At 37.9% G+C, this 20,954-nt stretch overlaps 1 protein-coding gene across 2 annotated transcripts in view; it reads left to right on the forward strand.

Annotated features, from left to right (window-relative positions):
- LOC128136359 (guanine nucleotide-binding protein G(q) subunit alpha-like) overlaps positions 1 to 20,954 on the forward strand; it is a 137,647-nt gene that overhangs the window by 41,449 nt on the left and 75,244 nt on the right. For both annotated transcript variants that reach the window (XR_008233339.1, XM_052775756.1), the window contains exon 2: positions 4,018 to 4,202. Coding sequence is in view for 1 of the 2 variants with exons in the window: in XM_052775756.1 (XP_052631716.1) it covers positions 4,018 to 4,202 (185 nt within the window). In the remaining variant the exon portion in view is untranslated. The remainder of the gene's footprint in view (positions 1 to 4,017; positions 4,203 to 20,954) is intronic.

The following is a 20,954-nucleotide window of genomic DNA, read 5'->3' on the forward strand; positions in this document are numbered from 1 at the left end:
TTAATCAGGAAGTTCTTTTTTTTTTCAGTCACACCATTGACTTTTCTCCAAAGTACCACCCAAGGGTTACATTAGGATCATGGCTTTTTTTGGAAAGTCACTGTTTTTAAAAGATGAGGAGGGTGGTGGTGGTGGTATTTTTGTTGTTGTTTTTGTTATTACTACTACTACTACTACTACTATTGAGATTCACGTATGTTGTGTGGCCTTCAACTGTCGTCTGACAGACGAGAAGAGATTACTTATCTGGTTTCAGAGAACTGATCCAAGTCTTGACTAATATAAATGTGCAACGGCAGCCAGCAGAAAATTGATCTCAGTATAGTTTCATCCCCCCTTGGTCCATTCTGTTGATCTGCTCCATTGCCATTTCACCTTTGCTCTCTCCTTGTATCAGCTACAGGTATTCGTGGGATGATGGTGGTAGAAGCAGTGGTTAGCAGAAGCCGTAAGGCATTCAGATCCTCTAAGGACGTGTAGATTCCCCCCCACACACACTTTCAAGTTTTCTTCTTCTCACCAGGTGATACAGGCCCACTCAAGAGTCCTGTTCAGCCTGTTATCCAGTCTTGTTTTTGTTTATTATGGTGATAGGTAAGATTTTAGACACGTATTGCCAAGTTCTGTTTCTTAATTTGCTCTGTAATGGATGAGGCTGTAGAAAGCTCAGTTGGTGTTCTGTCAGTCAATGTCTTGATCTTCTTACGATGCCAGTCATGTGACTTTAAAAGCCAAAAAATACATAAAAATAATCAAATCTAGGTTTGACTCAGTGCTGGAACAGTGATAGTTTAAAATCCCACTCCCCACCAGGAATAATGCTGTAATGATTGCAGCTTTGCTTAGCTAACCCTAGTAATCCATTATGCCAATTTTTTTCCTGTTTCTCTGATAGTAAATAATGTTGCTTGTTTTCTTCCCAATTATTTTAGTTTGGGACGAAGTATCTGAACAAATCTCCAGTGACATGCTTGTAAATGGTGTTCTATCAGTATTAAGCAGTTTTCACATAAACAGGACTTTTTTTTTACAGAAAGATTTGATGCCACTTTAAAACTTTATTTGTATGCTTTTCTTGTCAGCAACAATATAAAAATATTTACTTTCTGCCCTTGATCATAACAGTCGAAGATAAACTATCAATGTGAATTTTTTGTGAGTTCCTATATATTGTTCATTGAAAATAAACATTTTCACTTCTTAGTAGTTTTTGGGCAACCCTATAAATTTTATTTTTATCTGTCATTCATATTCTTTTATCCTATTTTCATTCACTCTGTGCTGGAAATTTTCCATGATTTCCTTTTCACCGGGATACTTTTCACACTTTGCCCCTGTGCATGTGACATTCCATGCAGTTAAGGAGGACTACAAATGTTCTCATCATTGCCGCTGGCTTAACCAAAAAACTGGTCTGTGGGCAGGCACAAGAAAGTAGTTTTAAGCATTGATCTGGGGAAGGATGGACTTGAGGAAATTTTGAGATGGCCTTCAAAGAGAGAGATACCATTTTCATATATGTATATGTAGTTATATGTATTTTATATGTATATATAGTATGTATTTTTCATATACATATGTATATGAAAGAATACATAAAAATACATTGTGTGTGTGTGTATCTGTCTTTAGTCTTTAGATCTCCAGGTATATTTTGTTACTGGTCTTTGGCTGACAAGTCTTAGTACAGTGACACCCAGTTAACCACAAACCTGCATAAGATGCAGACTAGAGGTTTAGATTCTTCTTTGGATTTTAATTTTGTTTTCCTACATATTGTGGCTTTTGTAGACTCACTTTAAAGGTGTAAATAATCTGAAATACTGTATTCTCTAACATGGTGCAGATTGCTTTACCATGTTTTCCTGTGTGTGATTATCATGTGGTATCAATTACCACCTATGCTTCCAATAAAGAACTAAAACAATTAAAAGCTTCAGGTTTTAAATTTGCATTTGCCTATTTTGAAGGAATCTGGATTCCCATGTACGGAAGCATTAGGACCAAAACCAGAAGTCACTTTGTATTCCACTGATTCAGAGGTGTTTGGTGAAAATGATTTTCTTATGCATTAGTTAAAGCAGAATCTTTAGTAAAAGGGTTAATCGTGTCAAGAAGGCATCTCATATACCATTCTGTGCTTTATGGGTTCACGTTGAACAGATTTTTGTACTAAATGTGTGACATATCTTGCAGAAAAGCTGGACAGTATTACAAAATTACTAAAAAATGTGTGGCACTATTTCAATTTAAAGGACATGACTGTTTCACAGGTTTCAGGAAAGAGAAAAACTGTGGTTGTCTCTAAGAGTAGCCTAAAGTATTTTTTACTGTGTAATAGTTCTGTGTTGTCTAGGTTTGTAATTTTGTACAGTCTTAAGGAAAGTAATGTTTTTTCCCCACTGGTAGATTGCAGAGGTGTAAAGATCTCACCTCTGATTCTGATGAACTGGAAGGCAGGCAGGTATCATTGACCCAGGATGGCCCATACTACCTTCTGCAAAGACCTGTGCCTGGTTAGCATGAGTTCATCGGGTTGTGTGGGGCAAGTTCTGCCTGGTTGGCTAGGCAGTCCCCTGCAGAGGTGGCCTGCACACGTAGTGCTGTGCTCCTGACCACAGTGCAGGTGGAGGATCCTCGTGAAGGCTGAGGGTGGAAGCAGAGTTGGTGTCACTTTTCAGCTTCAGAGCACATTCTTCTTTTGTGCAATAATAACCGCTTGCTCCCCAGAGAAAGTAAAATTGGTCTGTATGTAACATCATGCTTGGTTTTCTGGGAATGTGCGTGTAAGGAAGACTTGTGTTAGAAGTCTGTTTTATGCGTGCAGAAATGGGACTGAAGGTTTCAAGATTATGCTCATGGTAAAGGCAAAGCTTTTAGAGGCTTCTAGCTTAGATTTTTGCAGTGTGTGCTATCTTGGAAATGGTTGAGGGTTGCTCCTTTAGCCTTGCACTGCACTGCTGTGAAACACACTTCTCTAACAAGACACCTAAAACATTATGTAAGGGGCATAACGCTTGTCCTGGGACACAAGTACTATGGTATGAGGCATGAAAGCTTTACAGAAGTGATAAAATAAAACCCAGGCTGAAAAGCACAGCGCTGAGCAATGCACCCTGGTGCATGTGTTTTGTTTCCTGCAGGGCTGAGTAGCTGGGTGAACACAGGGTTTATGTGGCTGCGCAACTGCTTACTCTAAATTTCAACTCCTCCTCTTAAGCAAACACAGGAATAATATAGATAAGCTCTTCTAGTCACAGAGGATGAGCTCACTGAATTGGAGCAAAGGAAAAATGTTGTGTGATGAACCCTGTGTGAAATTTCCAACAAGCAGATCTTAACTTTAAATTGACAAATAGTCGGAAATGTTCATTAACAAACTACTTGTAGTACAAAGTACAAAGACATGAAGAAATTTAAAGGAAGGAAGGAATGACTGCCCATTAATGAATATGAGCCAAATTTTAATTAACACTGATATCACATGTTTCTGAGGTTAAAGTTTGCAGGGCTGTAATTGGTACACTATTTGCTTTTAAAAAAACCCAACCTGCCCTGCCCCCCCCCAAAACCAAACCACAACACAAACGACAAACGTATTTATTGGTTGTACACTGCCTACCATAATGTCCTGAAAGTTGCCCAGAGAAGATAAATTTTTTCTTACTTCCTAAATTTTTGTGATAAAATGTCTCATAGTGATTACCTGAAGTTAGATGTTTTGGACAATTACATATTCAAGAATGGAAGATTTTTAGATATGTATATACTATATGTATATTTCAGAGTTTTGTTTTACTCATTAGTTTAGTTGTTAAATCCAAATGCAAGCTTTAATTCAGTGGTACTTAAGTTGCTGCTGATGCGGCTCTTTGACACTGAACTGGTTCTTGTAGTTACCTTGCAAGCACCACTTGACACTGTTCAGCCCTGCACTAAACAAGCTGTCAGCACTGTGCAAAAAAAGTCATATTTGTGTCCGGTGGCTAAAGCGTATCCTTCTTATTTTTCTTCCAGGCACAGGAGAGAGTGGCAAAAGCACATTTATCAAGCAGATGAGAATCATTCATGGATCAGGTTACTCTGATGAAGACAAAAGGGGCTTTACAAAACTGGTGTACCAGAATATATTTACAGCAATGCAGGCCATGATCAGAGCCATGGATACCCTCAAAATCCCATACAAGTATGAACATAACAAGGTGAGATTTTTGTTTATTTCTGTAGCTGAAACTGCTTCTCTTTTTATTTTAGGAAATATACTGAAAGTCTCAAAAAAATTAGACGTTACAAATGATACTCAAAGCTCAGAAGAAAAGGGTAGTTTCCACTCCTGTCTTTAGTTCTCTGCCTTTTTTGCTACTTTGACAACACAAAGGTGCTGCTTTTAACAAGAGACCAGCTCTTAACAAGACGCCTGGGGGTTTGTCCCAGGGCAGAGGTTTGATGGTGGGCTACTGTTTGACTATGACTTTAGTTACCCCTTGTCTTTTCCTCCCAGGCCATACTCTGGCTAGAGCAGTTAAGCTATTCTTTTGATCTGTAGCAGAACCTTACTGCTTGAGGCTTGCCATTAACATTACAAGTAGAAAAATTCAAATTATTAGAAAAATACGTGGGCATAGCTGTTTGTGTGTGAACTAAAATTTTTGATGCAAGACCTTAAAACAGTCAGATTCTTTTGAGATTGATGCTGTTAGTGGAATTTAAAAGGACAAGATACATTTGAAATGTTTGGAAGATCATCTCTGACTAGCCTGACTTCTTTCCAGTTGTTTTTTTTTTTTATATTTACATTTTAAGAGAAAGATAAGTAAAATAATTTAAGCATTCCATGAAGGAGAGTGAAATGCTTAATATTTACTTGAATACATGGTAAGGCACAGGATTGCACAGCTATATCTTCCACTGCTTGTCACAGGCATGGTACAACTTTGTTTGATAACAGTTCCTGAGAACTTGTTCTGATTTTTACTCCTGAGCCCTTATCAGCAGCTTCGTCAGGCAGAGAGTTTAAGATCTCTCACAAGTGAAGGACTCACCTTTCTTTCAGTCTTGTGAAAGAGTATTTAATGATAATTTAGTAATCCTGGATGAAAATAATAATTTAGTAATCCTGGATGAAAAGAATACTTTCTCTGCTTAATTACTCAGAAGTTCTTTTATTCTAATGTATTTTTCAATACCAGAAACTATCAAAGAGCAGGGACATTTACGATAAAGAAGTAAGCTTCCATTAACTGGGGAAGACAGGATGAAATAAACTTGTGTTAAGATGAAAATCTTTTGTGTCTACATATATGAAATTTAATTACTAGAGTTGAACTGCTGTATGTGTTTTAAGGCATCTAATTTAGAAGGAGGAAAGATAAAGCTTATTATTATTATTAAAAGAAGCTTTGTTTCTGCCATTTGCATCTGCCAAACTCATTGCAGATGGTCATCACTTTGTTGGTGATGTAATGTTGCAATTACCAGAGTCTTGCAGGAGCCTGGGTTTATGCAGTGTGAAGTCAGGAAGATCATGTCTGTCAAAATCCATATTGTTAACCTTCTTTAATGGTGGGTGGGTTTTTTTGTGCACATGAAAAAGACTGAAAAACTTGTCCTAATTGGTAAAAGAGACTGTTGGACTTCTCAGTCTGACTGCATGCTAGAGCTGTCTAGTTTCCTCTCATCCCTCATGAATCAAAATCAAACGTGTAAGTACTATTAAGAAGAAAACTGCATTTGCATGTGTATTTTAGCCTTTTGGCTCCATATTTTTGCTGTGCACAAAGCATGCAGCATACTGACCTGAAAAGTTAGTTGATTGTACAAGTGCAGTCATTTTGTCTTCAAAATTGGTGTTGATTGTCACTTTGCCTTGGTATCTGGAAGTCCTAATAGTAAATCAGGAATTTTTTTCCTTGTATTATACTACGGAGTATATGTTCTGTAGTTATTGTGTAAGTTAAGAGTGCTGAGTTTATATCATGTTTTTATATAGTTGGAGTGAGTCGGTTAGGTTTGGCCTAGCTGTATACACATGGGCAGAGCTGTTCACCTTCTCTATATAAAAATAACTTTCCTGAAAGTGGGAGTCTATCTTTGTGCTCAGCTCCTTCACACACATTCCCATCAGTTTCTAATAGGCTACATGGAGAGTAAAATAGATGTGACCAGCTTACAGGGTCTCAAGGCATTCCTGTACTAATTCCTTCGGAAATACAGGGGAAACCAAACTTGCTACAGGATAGTGCCAGAATAGAGAAGATTGCGGTTTACTATGCGTAACACTTTGTATACAGGACTACTTCACTTTAAAGCAGTGAAAACCAATCATCTCATTAATCTGCTCCTTTTTTTTTAAAGGCTGTTGAAAACAAACTCATTAGCCTAGCAGTCTAGAAAAGACAGGAAGGGCACTTCCTACTAATTTGAATCTCCTATCAGGAAGTCCAGTCTCTGGAGAGAATATCTCGAAGTTTGGGTAACAACATATTTTTAGCACAGTAGTTGTTTTGCACAATAGTTTGGAAAGTGGCAGCTCAAGCTGGTATTGATGGGGTTGGGCCTAAAGAAAAGTGACCCTTTTTTGGTCAAATTTTTCATGTTCTGAGATAGGCTTTGGGGCTACAGTAGAAATGCTTTTCTCTTACTGTACCAATTTTCTTACCTTTAACTGGGAATCATTAAAATTGGAGAGTTTCGAATCTCTGAATGCTGCTGGAATTTGAAGTGCTCTCGCATCAAAAAAGTTACTTAAGTAAGCAGTTGCGATCTTTGTGGTGTACAACATCACAACAACATTTAGGTTGGATTATTTTAATACAATCAGTGTAGCAAGAGGCAAGTTTTAAGTTTAGCAAGTTAGTTCTTGCAGAGTTGTGTTGGCTTCCTAGTCACCAATATAACTAAAGAAGCAGAGATGGAAATGTGTTGTCCTATATTATAATAACCTAGGCTGTTTTGAAAGATTTATTATCAGAGTAGTGAAAGTCAATTGGGAAATGTAACTTAGTGTTTAGAATGTAGTATCTCAGAATTGATGGTAGAGCATTATGGCATGAAAGACATTACTTTTTCACGTTCAGCTTCAGAATATGAGCTCTCCTGAGGTGTAAGATAATGGTTGAGGGTGATCTCTTCTCTTAGGAATTTGTCTGTCATAGGAAATGGTGGCTTATGGACTGGTTTTTAGTTTCCTTTTTGGTAAATGGTATTGTGCTTCTGTTACTTATTTTTTAACTAGAAGTTGTGAAGTTTTCATATGGCTCTTGAATTTTAGAGTAAGAAGTATTTTATGAAATATGGGAAGGCCTTAGTTTTTTATAGAAGTGTTCATAAGCAACTCTCAAAATTGCCTGCCTTCGCAAAATTTTATGAGTGTACAATACTAACTCATGTGCAACCACAGATACTCAAATGCATATTTTTTAAAAACTAAAATACAGGTTTATGTTTTTTTACAATTTGTCTTTTTAGAAAGCTGAACTGTGTATCCATGCTTCTGTCATTCCTTTCAATTACTGAAATAAGACGACCATTCATTTTAATATTCTAAATTCTCACATTCTCAGTGTTCTTCATAGTGGCTTAGAAGCCTTCCTTTCAGATAGTGTAGTGTCCATTTCTCCTTTTCTATCCTTTTTTTTTTGTAATATGTCTAATAATGCTGAAGATGGGAAGTATATACATGAGTGGCTTTTTTTTTTCTCTCTTATTGTCAGGAGGCTCTACCAAATCTATTACTATGCTAAACAAATAAATCTATTACTATACTAAACACTGACTACCACTTTACCCTGTACTATTCCCTTTCAGTGTAACTTCCAAAAGACAAGTTGCCTCTCTGCTGTAGCAGACAGTATCAGGAAGGTGTCACCCCTTGGTGATTAACAGGCAGGAAATCTTGCTTGAATCCCATGCCCATAATTTCCTGTGAGACTTCTTAAATATCCATAACAAGGTAACTAATGTGAGTAACGGTAATAGAACAGTCTACAAGAAAGTTTTTAAAGAGGCTAAAAACATAAAAGCAAGTTTTATTGTAGACCTAGACATTTGTTGTTAATGTTTCTAAGGGTCTTTTCTGCTGAAGTTGTTTGTGTATTTATGCCTATTCCCTTTGGGGAATGTTTTGCAGTAAAAATAAGCAGATATGGGAAATGCTTTCAAAGTCTAAAATCTTGCTGGCATTAACTTCAAGTCCATGTTTACCTTGTTAGCTTGTTTCTTCTCAGTCAGCCAAATCCACTGGAGCAAAAAATAAAAATAGAGAAGTAGGACAACAGGAGTGGGTATAGAGTAAGATTGCATAAATTTTTATCTTGGGTGGATGGTTGGGGGTGTTAAGTGTTCTAGATCTCTCTAGTGAAATTTGATGTTGAACAAACCTAGGTTGGAGGAAAGGGCCTCCTGCAGACACTTAACCTGATATGCAAAGAGCATGAAGGACTCAGTCCAGAGCAGGAGTGTACAAACACTGGGAGGGTTATTGACTGTCTGATGATGCAGAATGTGTGGGATTTCTGACCTTTGGCGGGGAGTATGTTTTTGGGTTTTGTTGGTTTGGGATTTTCTAAAAGCAAAAATAATGTTCTTGGGACGGTGAAATGAAATGCTTACTGGTTTGGAACAGAGATAATCAAGTGGCTCTTCAAGCAGATGGAGAAACTGAAATGGTGCCATCTGCACAAACAGTATTCTGCAGCATCTCAAACCTGGAGCAGAGGGCTTAAAGCAGGTTAGAAGAAAGAGATTTGTACTAATAGTGTTAGTTAGTATTTAATACACCGTAGTGCTCAGTTAGTATTTAACTACTCTCAAATGTTCTTCTCCAGGCACTCAAAACCGATGAAAAGTTACCCAATAAATAGGCGCCTTGCAGAAGCGTTAAATGCTTCTAATACCAGGAGCCTCCAGATGCATTATTTCAGCAAGAAATAGATTGCTGCAGAGCCAGCCGATATGGACGAGAGTATAGTTAGATTTAAAGTATCATGGTCCTTTAACAACATGTATTCAGTTACAGGAGCTGAAGACAGCTTTTTTGTCAGGAGCCGTAATGTGAGGTAAAACCTGTCTCCCTGATAGCCATGTTTCCTCCCATGAGGACATTGATCAGTGGGCAGCTTTAGGGGCTCCAGTAAAGCCATGAACCCTCTCCTCTGAACACTTTATAGAGAGTCCATTGTGAGGACTTCGGCAATGCTAACTAGATCCCAGCCACTCTTCAGCTGTCTTTCTCATCTTTTTATCAGTCTCCTTCTGTCAGTCCTTTATTCATCTCATGTCCTGCCTTTTGCTCTGACACCTCTCCAGTCTTATGTACGTTTGAACTCTGCACATCTTTATCTACTTACTTGTGGCCTTACCGTTTTGTCCTACTCCCTACTGTTTTCTTTCTCCTCTGTTATATTTGAAAAAAAAATTTAAAAATGCAAAACACGCCATACATGTAGTAATTTACATCCTGTCCTCTTTCTGCCAATTCACTCATTTGCTTGCTCTCTGTTTAGAGCAGAGGTCTCTTGCATTTGTCTGTATTGCTCCAGTGGATTTGTAAGTTGCTTGTTTCCTCTGTTATATTCTTTAACCCAACGGAATTGTGAGGTTTAGATATTTTTCCAAGTGTGTGGAAAAAATGATTGTGTATTAGAAGTAAGCTAGACAAGCAGGGTTAAATATTCCCATGAAGAGCTGAGAATATCTTTATTCGAAATAAACATACAGATAAATGAACACTCTTCCTTTCCCCAGTAAAATAATAGGTAGTTTCACCGATATGAAATGAGGAAACTGCCTTAGCCTGCAGTTCAACATAAATTGGAAGACTAAATTTTAGCTACTCTTTTTGCAAAGCAGTAAGATTTCTTCCTTCCTCCTTTTATATTTCGTTTTAAGTGAAGCTTTTTATTTTTTTAAATACAACATTTTAAGTGATTAACTGCCGTTTGCTAACAGAAAGTAATAAGTCATATACAAGATCACTCATGTCGGGCGTGGTGGTCATGTTTTATCTTTCCAGTTCCACCATTTTACTGTTTCTACTAGTGTGGAGAATGAATGGGTGGTAATCATGCAGGCAGATTCTTGTAGATTTTGTGGTCACTCATACACTGGATAAAGGACTATTAATACAGGAAAACAGGGTTCTAGCATTTTTTTGTTTCCTTTCTTTCTGACTGTTTTACTTCAGATAAGTTTGTCGCTTAGTTATTTTGCTTGCAGAGCATGTTCTGTGTCTGAAAGGAAATATTCACGTGAGTGTGCTCTCTGACAATGAAAATGTAAAATATGCTCAGGGCAACTTTTGTATGTAATAGGAGTTTGGCATTTATTTTAAGGTAATGAGATTTTGTACTTTCGGAATGGTTCTGACTTTCTCTGTAATTAACAGTTATGTAAATATAGGTATTTATACAATATAATTTTATACAGAAAATACGTAAACATAACCATATATAAGTATTTCCTAGAAGAAAATATTTAACAGTAATAGTTTCCTAATTATGTCATTCATTTCTACAGAACACATGCTAAGGCTATCCAGCATTTATTTCTGAAGTAATTTCAGATTGAAATATTTTTGTCATACTTTCCTCTGAAGTTTTATGAAAATATTTCCTTCCTGCAGTAAACTTTCCTGGAGAACTCAGATCAAGTTATGTTCTGGTTATATTATGTAGAATGAGTGAAAATTCTTGAAATCTCACATCTTCATTGTTCATTTCTAGTAACACACAAAAGTTGCTTGAAATAAGGTTTACTGGAATGGATTAAGAAATCTGCTAAAATGGACCGTATTTTTCTGCAGGTTTTGTCAGTCTCTTGTTCAGTTTGCACTTACTATGTGGTAAAAATTACATCATCTGAGGTGCAAGAAGGCTTTGTCTTCTAATGAAATTCAGTTTTGGCTTAGAAAATAGGCTAGTATTAAGCAAAAGAGTTGTTTTAAAAAAACTGAAACAAAAGACACCCCCCCCCCCCCCCCCCCCTTTATTTCTGCAGTATGATTTGTTTTGTATTGTGGGATGTATTGCCCAGTAGAGGTATTCACATCATTCATTTGATTCTCTACTTTTTCTGAAAGATTGTTTTGCTTTTTTTTTTCCCCTGGTTAAAGTAGGTAAAGTCTGCACATAAAGAGTTGATTACATATTCACGCTTCATCAGTCCAATCACATGCCTACCTGTTTTCAGACTATGGGCCCATGTAACTCCGCTCTTAGACTTTGTATTCCCTGGGGGTGATTGCATAGAGGTGAAGCATGAGGCAAGAGTCCAGTGTTTTGCTTCTGGAAGAGGAGGTTGGCAAAGGGAGAGCTAAGCATGACATTAGTCATGTTATGTTTTAATTTTTTTTCTAAGAGCTTTTATAACAATCAAACACAAGGCTGAAGTTGCATGCTTCAGCTTTGGCAAAAAAGTGTACAGGTCTTGACTGTAGATTGCTTACTGTCATGGTGGACCTAGGTAGGATACTAGGTAGGTAGGAAAATCATTTATTATGGGCAAGTCACTTCTGTGAACAGTCTCAAGCATAACAAAAGAGAACTTAATGTTGGGTTGGAGGAGTAGTAACTACCAAGAGTTGCTTTTAATCTTTCCTGACATTCCTCTCTCACGTGTCTCTCCATTTCCTTAGTCCCTATCATATATAAGAGTTTGTGGGCACTTGGCTGGGGCAAGTGATACTGTGGAAAAGCTGTTACAATTAAGGTTTTTTCTTTTCAATTAAGGTTGTTCTGTGATGATGACTTTCCATTTTTCTTAATGTGACCTATTGACCAGAGTTAAAATTTGGTTTATTGTTTAGTTGTTAACTTTCTAAGCCAATCTGTAGATCCAGTGTAGTAAGAGGTTGCATGTACATGTTTTGCTCGTTTGAGTGAAAATTTCCAAAATGCAAATTGTGTCCTGAGCCATTTGTGTTTGGAGATGCTGTCTATTCTTAGGTATTTTTTGTTCTATAAGCTGTGACTTTGAGAACTTAAGCTCTCTGTACGTACTGCTGGCTGTGCAAGCAGGTAGATGAGTGCTCTTGATGTGTGAAGATGTTCTTTGCATCTGGTCTCCAGTCTTTATCCGGCTATTTTTTTCAACTGTAAAAAAATTGCTGCCACTGCCAGTTGTACGGGTTGGCTGAAAAGGTAACTGCCTGTCCCTGGAGCATAAAGAAGCCTTGGGTACACCTTCCTCCCTCCTGGACTCCACCACCGCCATATGACAAGTGGAGGAAGAGTGGGGATGTGCCACAGAGGAAGAGCTATTGACATAGTCATTATGTAAGCCTCATAAATCCTATTGTGGCATTCAGGGTTAATTACACCACTTTGTGGCTATTTTGATGTCTGTTTCTGTTTATCCAAAGAATAGAAAAACACAGGGATGGGATTTAATGTTGAATCATTATCTAGTCTATATCTATTTGTAATCTTTTAATTTTACTCTGTACGTTGTAGAAGAAAAGCATCATCTTGGCTTTAGAAAGTCTGACTGCAGGCTTGTATTTCTAATTGTACCATTTGTAGGGCCACCCTATGTCATATTGCATTTGTGAAGAGCTTTAGGGCAAAGATGAAATTAGATTCTTATGGATGCCCTTGCATTAGTGTCTGTTTAGTCAATTATGATTATTTTTGAGGTAGCCCAGTAGTTTCTTCTTCACTGCTGGTTCTGCTCAACTCGGTGCTTGGCATTGGAGAAACTTGGTAGCACCCATTACTCAAGGCTCCTTCCAGGATCATTTAAAGCAGAAATCTGCTGAGTACGAAACATTCAGCAGTTTATACACCCACAGGATTCACTAAGTATTCTCTTGGGACTACACCGAGAACTTATAGCTGTCCAGAAACAGGTTTTGTGCTCCATGTAAGAATTTTAAGAGTTCTTCCGATATAGTAGCGCTTTTCTGCAGTTTACTAAAATACTGCTTCTGAACTGAGTGTAGATGCAAAGGTAGTATCAGTTACCAGTCCACTTTTTCAGTAACAGAAAAGAATATCTAGTTTGGATTGGAAGAGGGGGTTTTTGTTGCTTTTGTTTTTAACTGTTTATTTTTTTTTATTTATTAAGGGTACCTATCAAGATGATATTCTGTGAAAAAGTACATTTCTGTGTCTTAAGCCATAACAGCATGTATACAAATAGCATTTGAGAACAAAACTAAGGCCAGACTAATTCATTGTACCAGCCTCTGAAAGCTAAAGTCACCTATTAAAGGCACCCATCTTAATCAAATAGGAAGAATCTTGTGCAATTCTAAGCTCTTAGAGGGTAAGCTTTTTTTTTTTTTTTTTAAAACCCTGTCTCATAAACCCATGTAATCAGATAGAACTGTGATTCCTGGGACAGAAACTTCTAATGTACATTTTTATGTGATGCCTTTGACTGAGTGCATTTTTTTAAAGCTGCTTTCACTCAGACTCTGCATTGAAAAAGGACTTTTTGAAAGCTGAAATCTTTTGCAGTAAAGCTTTAATTACTTTTTCTCATAAATCTAGAACTTTCTGGGTTTCCTGTAGTTATTTTTTCCTCCTTTTCTTTCTTTGACTTTCTCTGTCACTCGAACTTTTAAATACTGCCTTGACCTTTGAAAGAGTAAAAATGAAGGATTGAAAATAAAGCCATTCAAAACAGTGCAAAAACATACCGGATGTAATAAATTCTCTTGCAGCCAGTAGTCTGCAAATAAAAAGAAGGGCACGGGACAGAATGAAATGTGGTGACATTTTTCAGAAATATTTTACAGATTTTTAAATTTAGATATGCAGTAACAATTTGGGGAAGAAATTAACTTCAATACTTACTCTCTTTTTTGAAAAAGCTTGAGTTTTTTCAACCACTTGCCACTTTGTAAGCAGCTTTTGAAAACTCTTCTGCAGTAAAAGAAGTGGTTCTTTGATGATGATGAGCCATTGGTATTGGACTGAGGCATCACTAAAAGACATAAAGAATGTTTGACTAGCACATGTATGTACTGTCGTGTATGCTGTATAAAATGGATTTTTATTAAAGTTGGGAGTTACTTGTCTGATTCAAACTTTCTCATAAGGGAAGGTGTTTAAGGATATGTATGAGGAAATTGAGGAATGAGTGAATGGGCAGATCATCTCAGAGGTTGCAAAGGAGCCTGCACACTGAGAATAAGTGAGGTACTTCTGCAAGGCAGAACATAGACTGTGCAGGTGTGTTCTAAAGTATGGTCAGGAAGTTTCTAAAGAACTTTTTGCGACTTTTAGGGGGTATGTCTATTTGTGTAGGCTTGTTTTTAGAAGCATGTTCTTTTAGAATTTGTGTAATTGTAGAATGTGTTGTGTATAGTTCAGTTGCTGCTTGCAACCCAAGTCGTCCTGCTTTTAGAGAGGAATCTAAACACCTGTCAGCATTTTTCCAAGCTGAGTCTTGGAATTTTTTTAATTTCACCTGTGGGTAGTTCTAGTGCCACTGACCAGGAAAACAAATTGTACAACCTCATTATTAGACTCATTGTGAAAGGTCTCATTTCAAACAGAAAGTTCCTCTGTAGGGCAATATTTATAAATAAAACTATCCTAATCAGAGAGGGGCACGGCAGTACAGCCTTGTAGCTCATGTCCTTCTTGTGTGATAAACAATGACTTGCACTGGCTGCCCTTGCCATAGGAGAGTACTTGTTCACTGCATTGCAAAATGTTTTAAACGGCAGCTCCCTCCTGTGAAAAATTACATAACTTTTCCTCATTTCTCTTTCAGAAGAGAAATGTACGTTTTAAAGAAGTAGATTTTTGAGGGTCTAATATTAATGATTGAGAGAAGCTGTAGCTCACTCGCTTGCTAGCTCCCGTCATTTCCTGATTCCAGTGGTGTGTGTATGGTCTTACTGGTATGTTTCTGCCTATCTGTCCCTTTTTGGATGCTCGTCATCTTTTGTGGTCTTCCTGTAGAGCTTCCTGTGCACTGCTGTCTGATGATACCGTATGAATCAGCAACGTAGGTGGTGTTTGCCCATCTGACAAGTAAGAAAACCACAACAACAATATTTTTAATTTTTCTTCACTGAAGTCAGCACTATTTGGTTACTTTCTTAATTCTCATTGGGATGCACTTCTGTGATCCAGTAGGTCTTTTTCGATTTATCATCTACTGACTAGGGTATGCAATAGAAAACAACCTTTTATGAACGCATCCCAAGCAGATGTTATAACTTTCTGGGTGTGCTGAAACAGACACCATCTACAGAAACCTTGCCAACATAAAATGCAATCAAATTCTGGCTGTTCAACATTTTAATGCAATTTTTCATTGTGTCCTGCATTACTGGTCCAAACTACAAGAGAATTAGATTTTCCGAATTCTTTCCTCTTGGGAAAGGAATTCAAATTACATTTCTCATATGAAGCTACCACAAGGAGAGGAAATTTAAATAAAAATGCCTTGGAGGGGGTTTCGTAGAAATGCGTGTGAAGGGAGTGATATAGTTAATATGTAGGGTGCGTTGTCAGGAGCCTACTTTTAAAGTAAGGGTTAGTCCCTGAAGATAGTTTTGTTTAGTAGTGCTTCTCTGGTGTTCAGGCGGTCTCATTAAGTCATTATTCTTTGAACATGACATAGTTATTTCTCAATAGGGTACCAAATAAGCTTTTTCCCTAAACACTTTTTTTTTTTTCTTTTTTTTGCCATTCTAGATCTGGCGATTAGATCTCTTTCTTTGTGTTAAGGTTCCTTTTTTTTTCCTTTCACCTTGGGTATTCTCCCTATCAGATCTTGTGCAATTGTATTCTGCTGAAGAGTGTAAGAGGAGGATGGTAAACAAGAACTGTTACACTGCTGGGTTTTTTACAAGGTTCTCATATTCCTTTTGAATTTCTAGACTTTTACGGAATTAATCAGTTGGGATCATTATTTGACATAGCTTCATACAGCTGGGCAAAATGTGGTTAAGATGGCTGTAGAGTACAGGCTTCCAGATTTAATTGCATTTTCCAGCACCCACTTTGCAGACACAGGGTTATACCAGCTGCAGAGCTCCAGAGAATTTTACTACAGTGCTTGTTAAAAATAAGTATTTCCAAGTGGCTGAGGAACTAGAAGAAAACAATGCCATAATTTTGGGTCTGCAGTTGGTGCCATTGCACAAATACAAAACATCACTTCTATAAACTACATGAAAAGAAGGGACGGTAGCTATCTCTTCCTTAAAATGAGTAAAAGTGTAATGCATGCTTTTTGTATGAAGCAGTGTTGTCTTTGAAACTGGAGTTCATAGGTACTTCGAAAGGCTGAATAAAAATGTGCTTAACCAGAACCCTACCGCACCCAAAATTCAGACATCTGTGTTCATCTCCATCTCCTAATTATGCCTCACTGCTTCAGCAGATGAATGTAATGAAAGTAACAAGGATAAATCTTCACTGTTAGGATATGTTATGGGTGTCAGCACTGTTACAATTTATAAATAAAATCAGTAACTGAGCAAAGCATTTTCCTCTGCACTTCATAGAAATTTTTTGCCTCAGCACAACCAATTATAGACTAAGGGAGAGGCTCGTGCCGTTTAAAACGTTTCTTCTGTTTTGAGGGAATCTTGCCATTCTGAGTGTTAGTCTGTGCTGTCTTTCAGCTTACAACATCTTGCTATGCAGAGACCTGTGCTGTTAGAGTTGGGTAGGTCTGAAATATTAACAGCTAGACCTTAAACTGAAGAACAGTGCTGGAAAAGTGCTCAAAGCTGTTGTTGGGAGACTGTTCAAAGGTAGAGCTTTTCCTCCCTCCTTTCGAGCGTGCTGGACTGTGGTTCCATCCAGTGCCCCAGCCTCTGCACCCCTTGCCCTGCTTGCAGTAGCACTCTCATCGTGAGCTGTCCCAGTATGACCCCACATCCAATTTACAGCAGAGAGTCATGAATGGAGAGCAGCGGTAGCATGCTCAGTACATGCAGCCATGGATCACCGTGAGCTACACAGTCTCTTTGAGCTAGGTTCTCTTGCCCATGTGAGTGAGCTGTGGTAGGCTGTAGGGATCCTGTCTTTGATCTCTCTCACTTTCACCGGCTTGTGCCAGTGCCGCAAGAAAGTCAGTTTTACCGGAAGTGTTGGATATGCTTGCTAAATCTGGGTAATTTTATCTAAATATTCTATAGTAATGCCTTAATTTGTTTTACTTGCTTAATTTACTTAATTTTAATAGCTAGCATAGCTGCCAGTAAGTAAATTGGAGCAGCATATCTAAGAACCTAAATATGGATCTTGGATAGGATCACACAGCATTTAAATTAACATTAATGTTACTTAATCTAAAGATAGAAAACTTTCAGCAAATGAATTTGAGTATGGCAATTGTCTCTTTTTTTCCTCTTTTTGACCTTTGTATGAAACAGAACTGTTTCCTCCCTTTATAACATCATTGTACCAAAGTGTTAATCATGCTAGTTTGGGGTTGCTTCAAAACCTGTATGATTGCAGAAGTGAATACTGGAATCATGTGTTTGTGGCTCAGTGCCTTGTGCCACTGTGCAGGCATGCAGAAACGCATGCTCTGCATATACTGGAGCTGGTTCAGATAATTGGCTGTGGGATTTTTGGATGTATGCTACCCATGCCCAACCTCAGGATCTCCACCCTTGCTTCCAGTCCTGTGCAGTATTTGTGTTGTCAGTGTACAGAGATGTAATTAGACCACCGTGGTCTTTGATGAAGTAGGGAAAGCAGAGCAGTATCCCCCAGATACAGTAGCAGCTGATGAAAGTTAGGTCAGCCCAGAGGATGTTCTAGCTTAGCTTGGAGTAGTGCCTGAAGCTAAAAGCTTTAACAGTCAAGATGGTATAAAGATGATATAATGCTACCTTATGCTTAACTCTTTCTTCCCCCTGCCTCCCTGTCCCCCCCCTTCCCAGTCACCTTCCTCCCCCCAGCTTTATTGTGTTGAGCATATATTCCTTGGCTACCTTTCTGAGTTTGACCTCAGACCTCACATGCAACAATAGAACATTCTAGAAATGTCATTGGGTCAATACCAGACCCTTTTTGGGGGTAGGTTTTAATGTACCTTTATTTACTGGCTTCTCAGATATTGCAGGTAATTAAATTTGCCTTCCACTGGTTAAAACAAGGAACAAACTATTTCCCTAAGCTAAATCAGAATGTGGTCTACCTGAAGCTAAAGTAAGCAACTGAAGTTTTGCTACCAGGTCTCATTTCTTTCAGATGTGATTTGTTTGTTTCTTTTTAATTTATAGAGGTTGATGCTACTCATTTATCACCAAAACTAGGATAGAAAATTCCATTTTTTCCTGGTAAAAAATGATGTACATTTTCACATTTTCATCTTTGTTTTGAGATTTAAAGTATAAACTGTTGCCTGTCCAGAAATTTTCTGTGTTAACTGGTCTCTGAACGGGGATTTCACACATTAACAGGGGCGGGGGGGGGGAGATTTTTTTTGTTTGCTTTGGGGGTGGGATTTATGATGGTAAAGTAACTTTTAAGAAGTGAAATTCCACATTCTGGATGAAACAGCAGTGGTTTAACTACAATTCAACTTGTAAGTAAGGCAATTTATAAAGAACTTTCCTTCAAAAATACTTTTATTTTAATATTGGCTATACAAAAAGCAGAAAAAGAGATGCTAGCTTCAAAAATGCAGGTTTTCTCTGAAGAACCAAAAGACGAGCTGCAGTAAATTTCCTTTAATCTGATGAAATTAATGCTGCCTCTTCTGGCATAATTTCTTTTAAATATTTAAAAAGAAAATCTCCACTCTTTGCTAAAATATGTCTGATGGCTTTTTAAAGCTTTTTTTAATAGGTTGCTAATTGTACCATCAGTTTCTAGACACAGGGAAGGGCTTTTGATGTCAATGTTTTTATTCCTAAATCTGGATTAAGCAAGAGGACACATAACCAAGCTGCTAATTCTGCTTTCAGTGACTCTGTTTTTTTTTTAGGGTTAGCAAATCGGTGTTCTGTGAGACTTTGTAACAAATGAGTCCTAATTTTGGAAATTGCAGGATTGTGCATAGTCAATTTGTAGTAAATAAATGCTAATGCTTTCCGTCATCATCCTGTTTTTTCCCTGTTACCACTTCTCTTTTTAACGCACCTACTTGTTTTTTCACCTTCCACTATCACTGTTCAATTATATGAAAACAGAAGGATAGATTTTTGCAACTCAATAGAAGTCAGACATAACAATTAGGAAGGCAAAGCTTATTTGCCTCATCTTCCAGCTCTTCCAGTTGAATGCTGTTAACAGAATTGGATTTGTGCCCAGTAGATGGACAGTGAAAGCGGCAGTGAGACTTCCGAGAAGATACCTCTTTTTAACTACACTGCCAGCTGCACTCGGTAGAGTCTGACTCAGCTAACCAGTGTTTTCCTCCACACCCTCTGTCTTGTCAGTGTTGGTAGGCAGTATGTATTGATGGGGCATGTGACTTCCATACAGGTAGTACACTCAAACATCATCTATAGGTCATAGGTGAGGTAAGTTGGATGTACTGACAGAGTGGGGTGCACAAGGCAAGCAGACTAAGGACTAAGCTGATTCTGGTAGGAAAAAAGCTGGGCTCAGGAAAGACCCTTTTTTTCTGTCTTTAATTTGCAGGTACTTACTTGTCATTTATGGGTCTTTTTAACCAACACCCTGCTACCACCCCAGACCAGCAGCCTGTAGTTCAGTTGCCATGTGATTTGTGTGCAGTTAACAGGAGAGAGTGGTTTACCCCACAGCTCATTCTCTTGTGGAAACCCTTTGGCCTCTGATTTTACACAGATTATCTGCTGTAGGAGTTATTCTTGGCAGTTAAGCAGTATTTAGCCACTCATACAGGAGCCACAGTACCTGCATTTCAGATTAGACAAAGATGGTAAAAGGCCTTCCTACTCATTTTCCTCAACAAGGATATGAAAGATACAGTTGAAATTGTAACCAAAAATGTAAGTGCTCTTTCCATTTATTCACTCTGCAGGCATCTCCATCTTGACATCAAGCACGCTTTCAAGCATGCTTTACGAGTCTAGTGGAAGTCCTCATGTAAAAACATTTTCAAAAAACCTACATTAAACAAGTGTTTGAAATCTTTCAACTTTGTAGTATAAATTGAAATAGATCTGGCCCATAATTTATTTCTATTTCTTCCCCAGGGGCATTTATGACTCAGCATTAATTGTGCTAAGTCCAGTGGTTGTTTTATGTTCATGAGCACTTGATCAAACTAATACCAGATTATTTATGTAAGAATTCATGAGCATGAACGCAGGTTGCATAACTGGGCTTGGTATATTTGAAATGTTTAAAAGGTGGGTCTCTAGCTGATTGTCGTCCTCCCCCAAAGTATGGGACTCATTAAAGCCCTCTTTAGGGGACTAATGCATCTTTTCTATGCTTGGTGTTACGGCTGAGTCTCAATCTGCAATATGCAGAGTGCTGTCAGTAACAAAATCTCTGTTCAAGAAACTTGTGGATTTGTTTATTTCTATAGTCTGTGTTTATTATATAGGAGCCATTTATAATTACGTTTCAGACTGTGCATCAGTAAGTCATTTCGTGAGCTGCGTGAACACAGTTTTTGTAAGACACAGTTTGCCCATTTTCTGAGGCTTTTCTTTGTTAAGCCCATGAGGAACAAAAACTGTTAATATCGCTGAGTGTCTTACTCACTGAAATGAAAAATAAGGGGGAAACAAATATCCAGAGAAAGATTGCCAGTAGTAAGTAACTGAAATTCAGTTAGTGGTGTCTTTGACAGTGGAATATTCTGTGGCTTTTGTTTGACTTAGTGTATTTAATGCTTTTTTTCCTTACTCATATAAATCCATGGCATGGTCCTTATGCTTGTGCTACCTTACTCCCTCTTTTCCCTTGCTTCGACTACCTGGGGGTGGGTGGGTGTTGGAATTGGCACCTCAAATCATGTTGCCTGAACTGATTAATTTTAGTCCTCTTACAAGGATGTAACTGCTGAAATACTGTTTCCCTTTTAATTCAGGG

Source organism: Harpia harpyja, chromosome Z (genome assembly GCF_026419915.1).
Source record: "Harpia harpyja isolate bHarHar1 chromosome Z, bHarHar1 primary haplotype, whole genome shotgun sequence".
NCBI lineage: Eukaryota > Metazoa > Chordata > Aves > Accipitriformes > Accipitridae > Harpia > Harpia harpyja.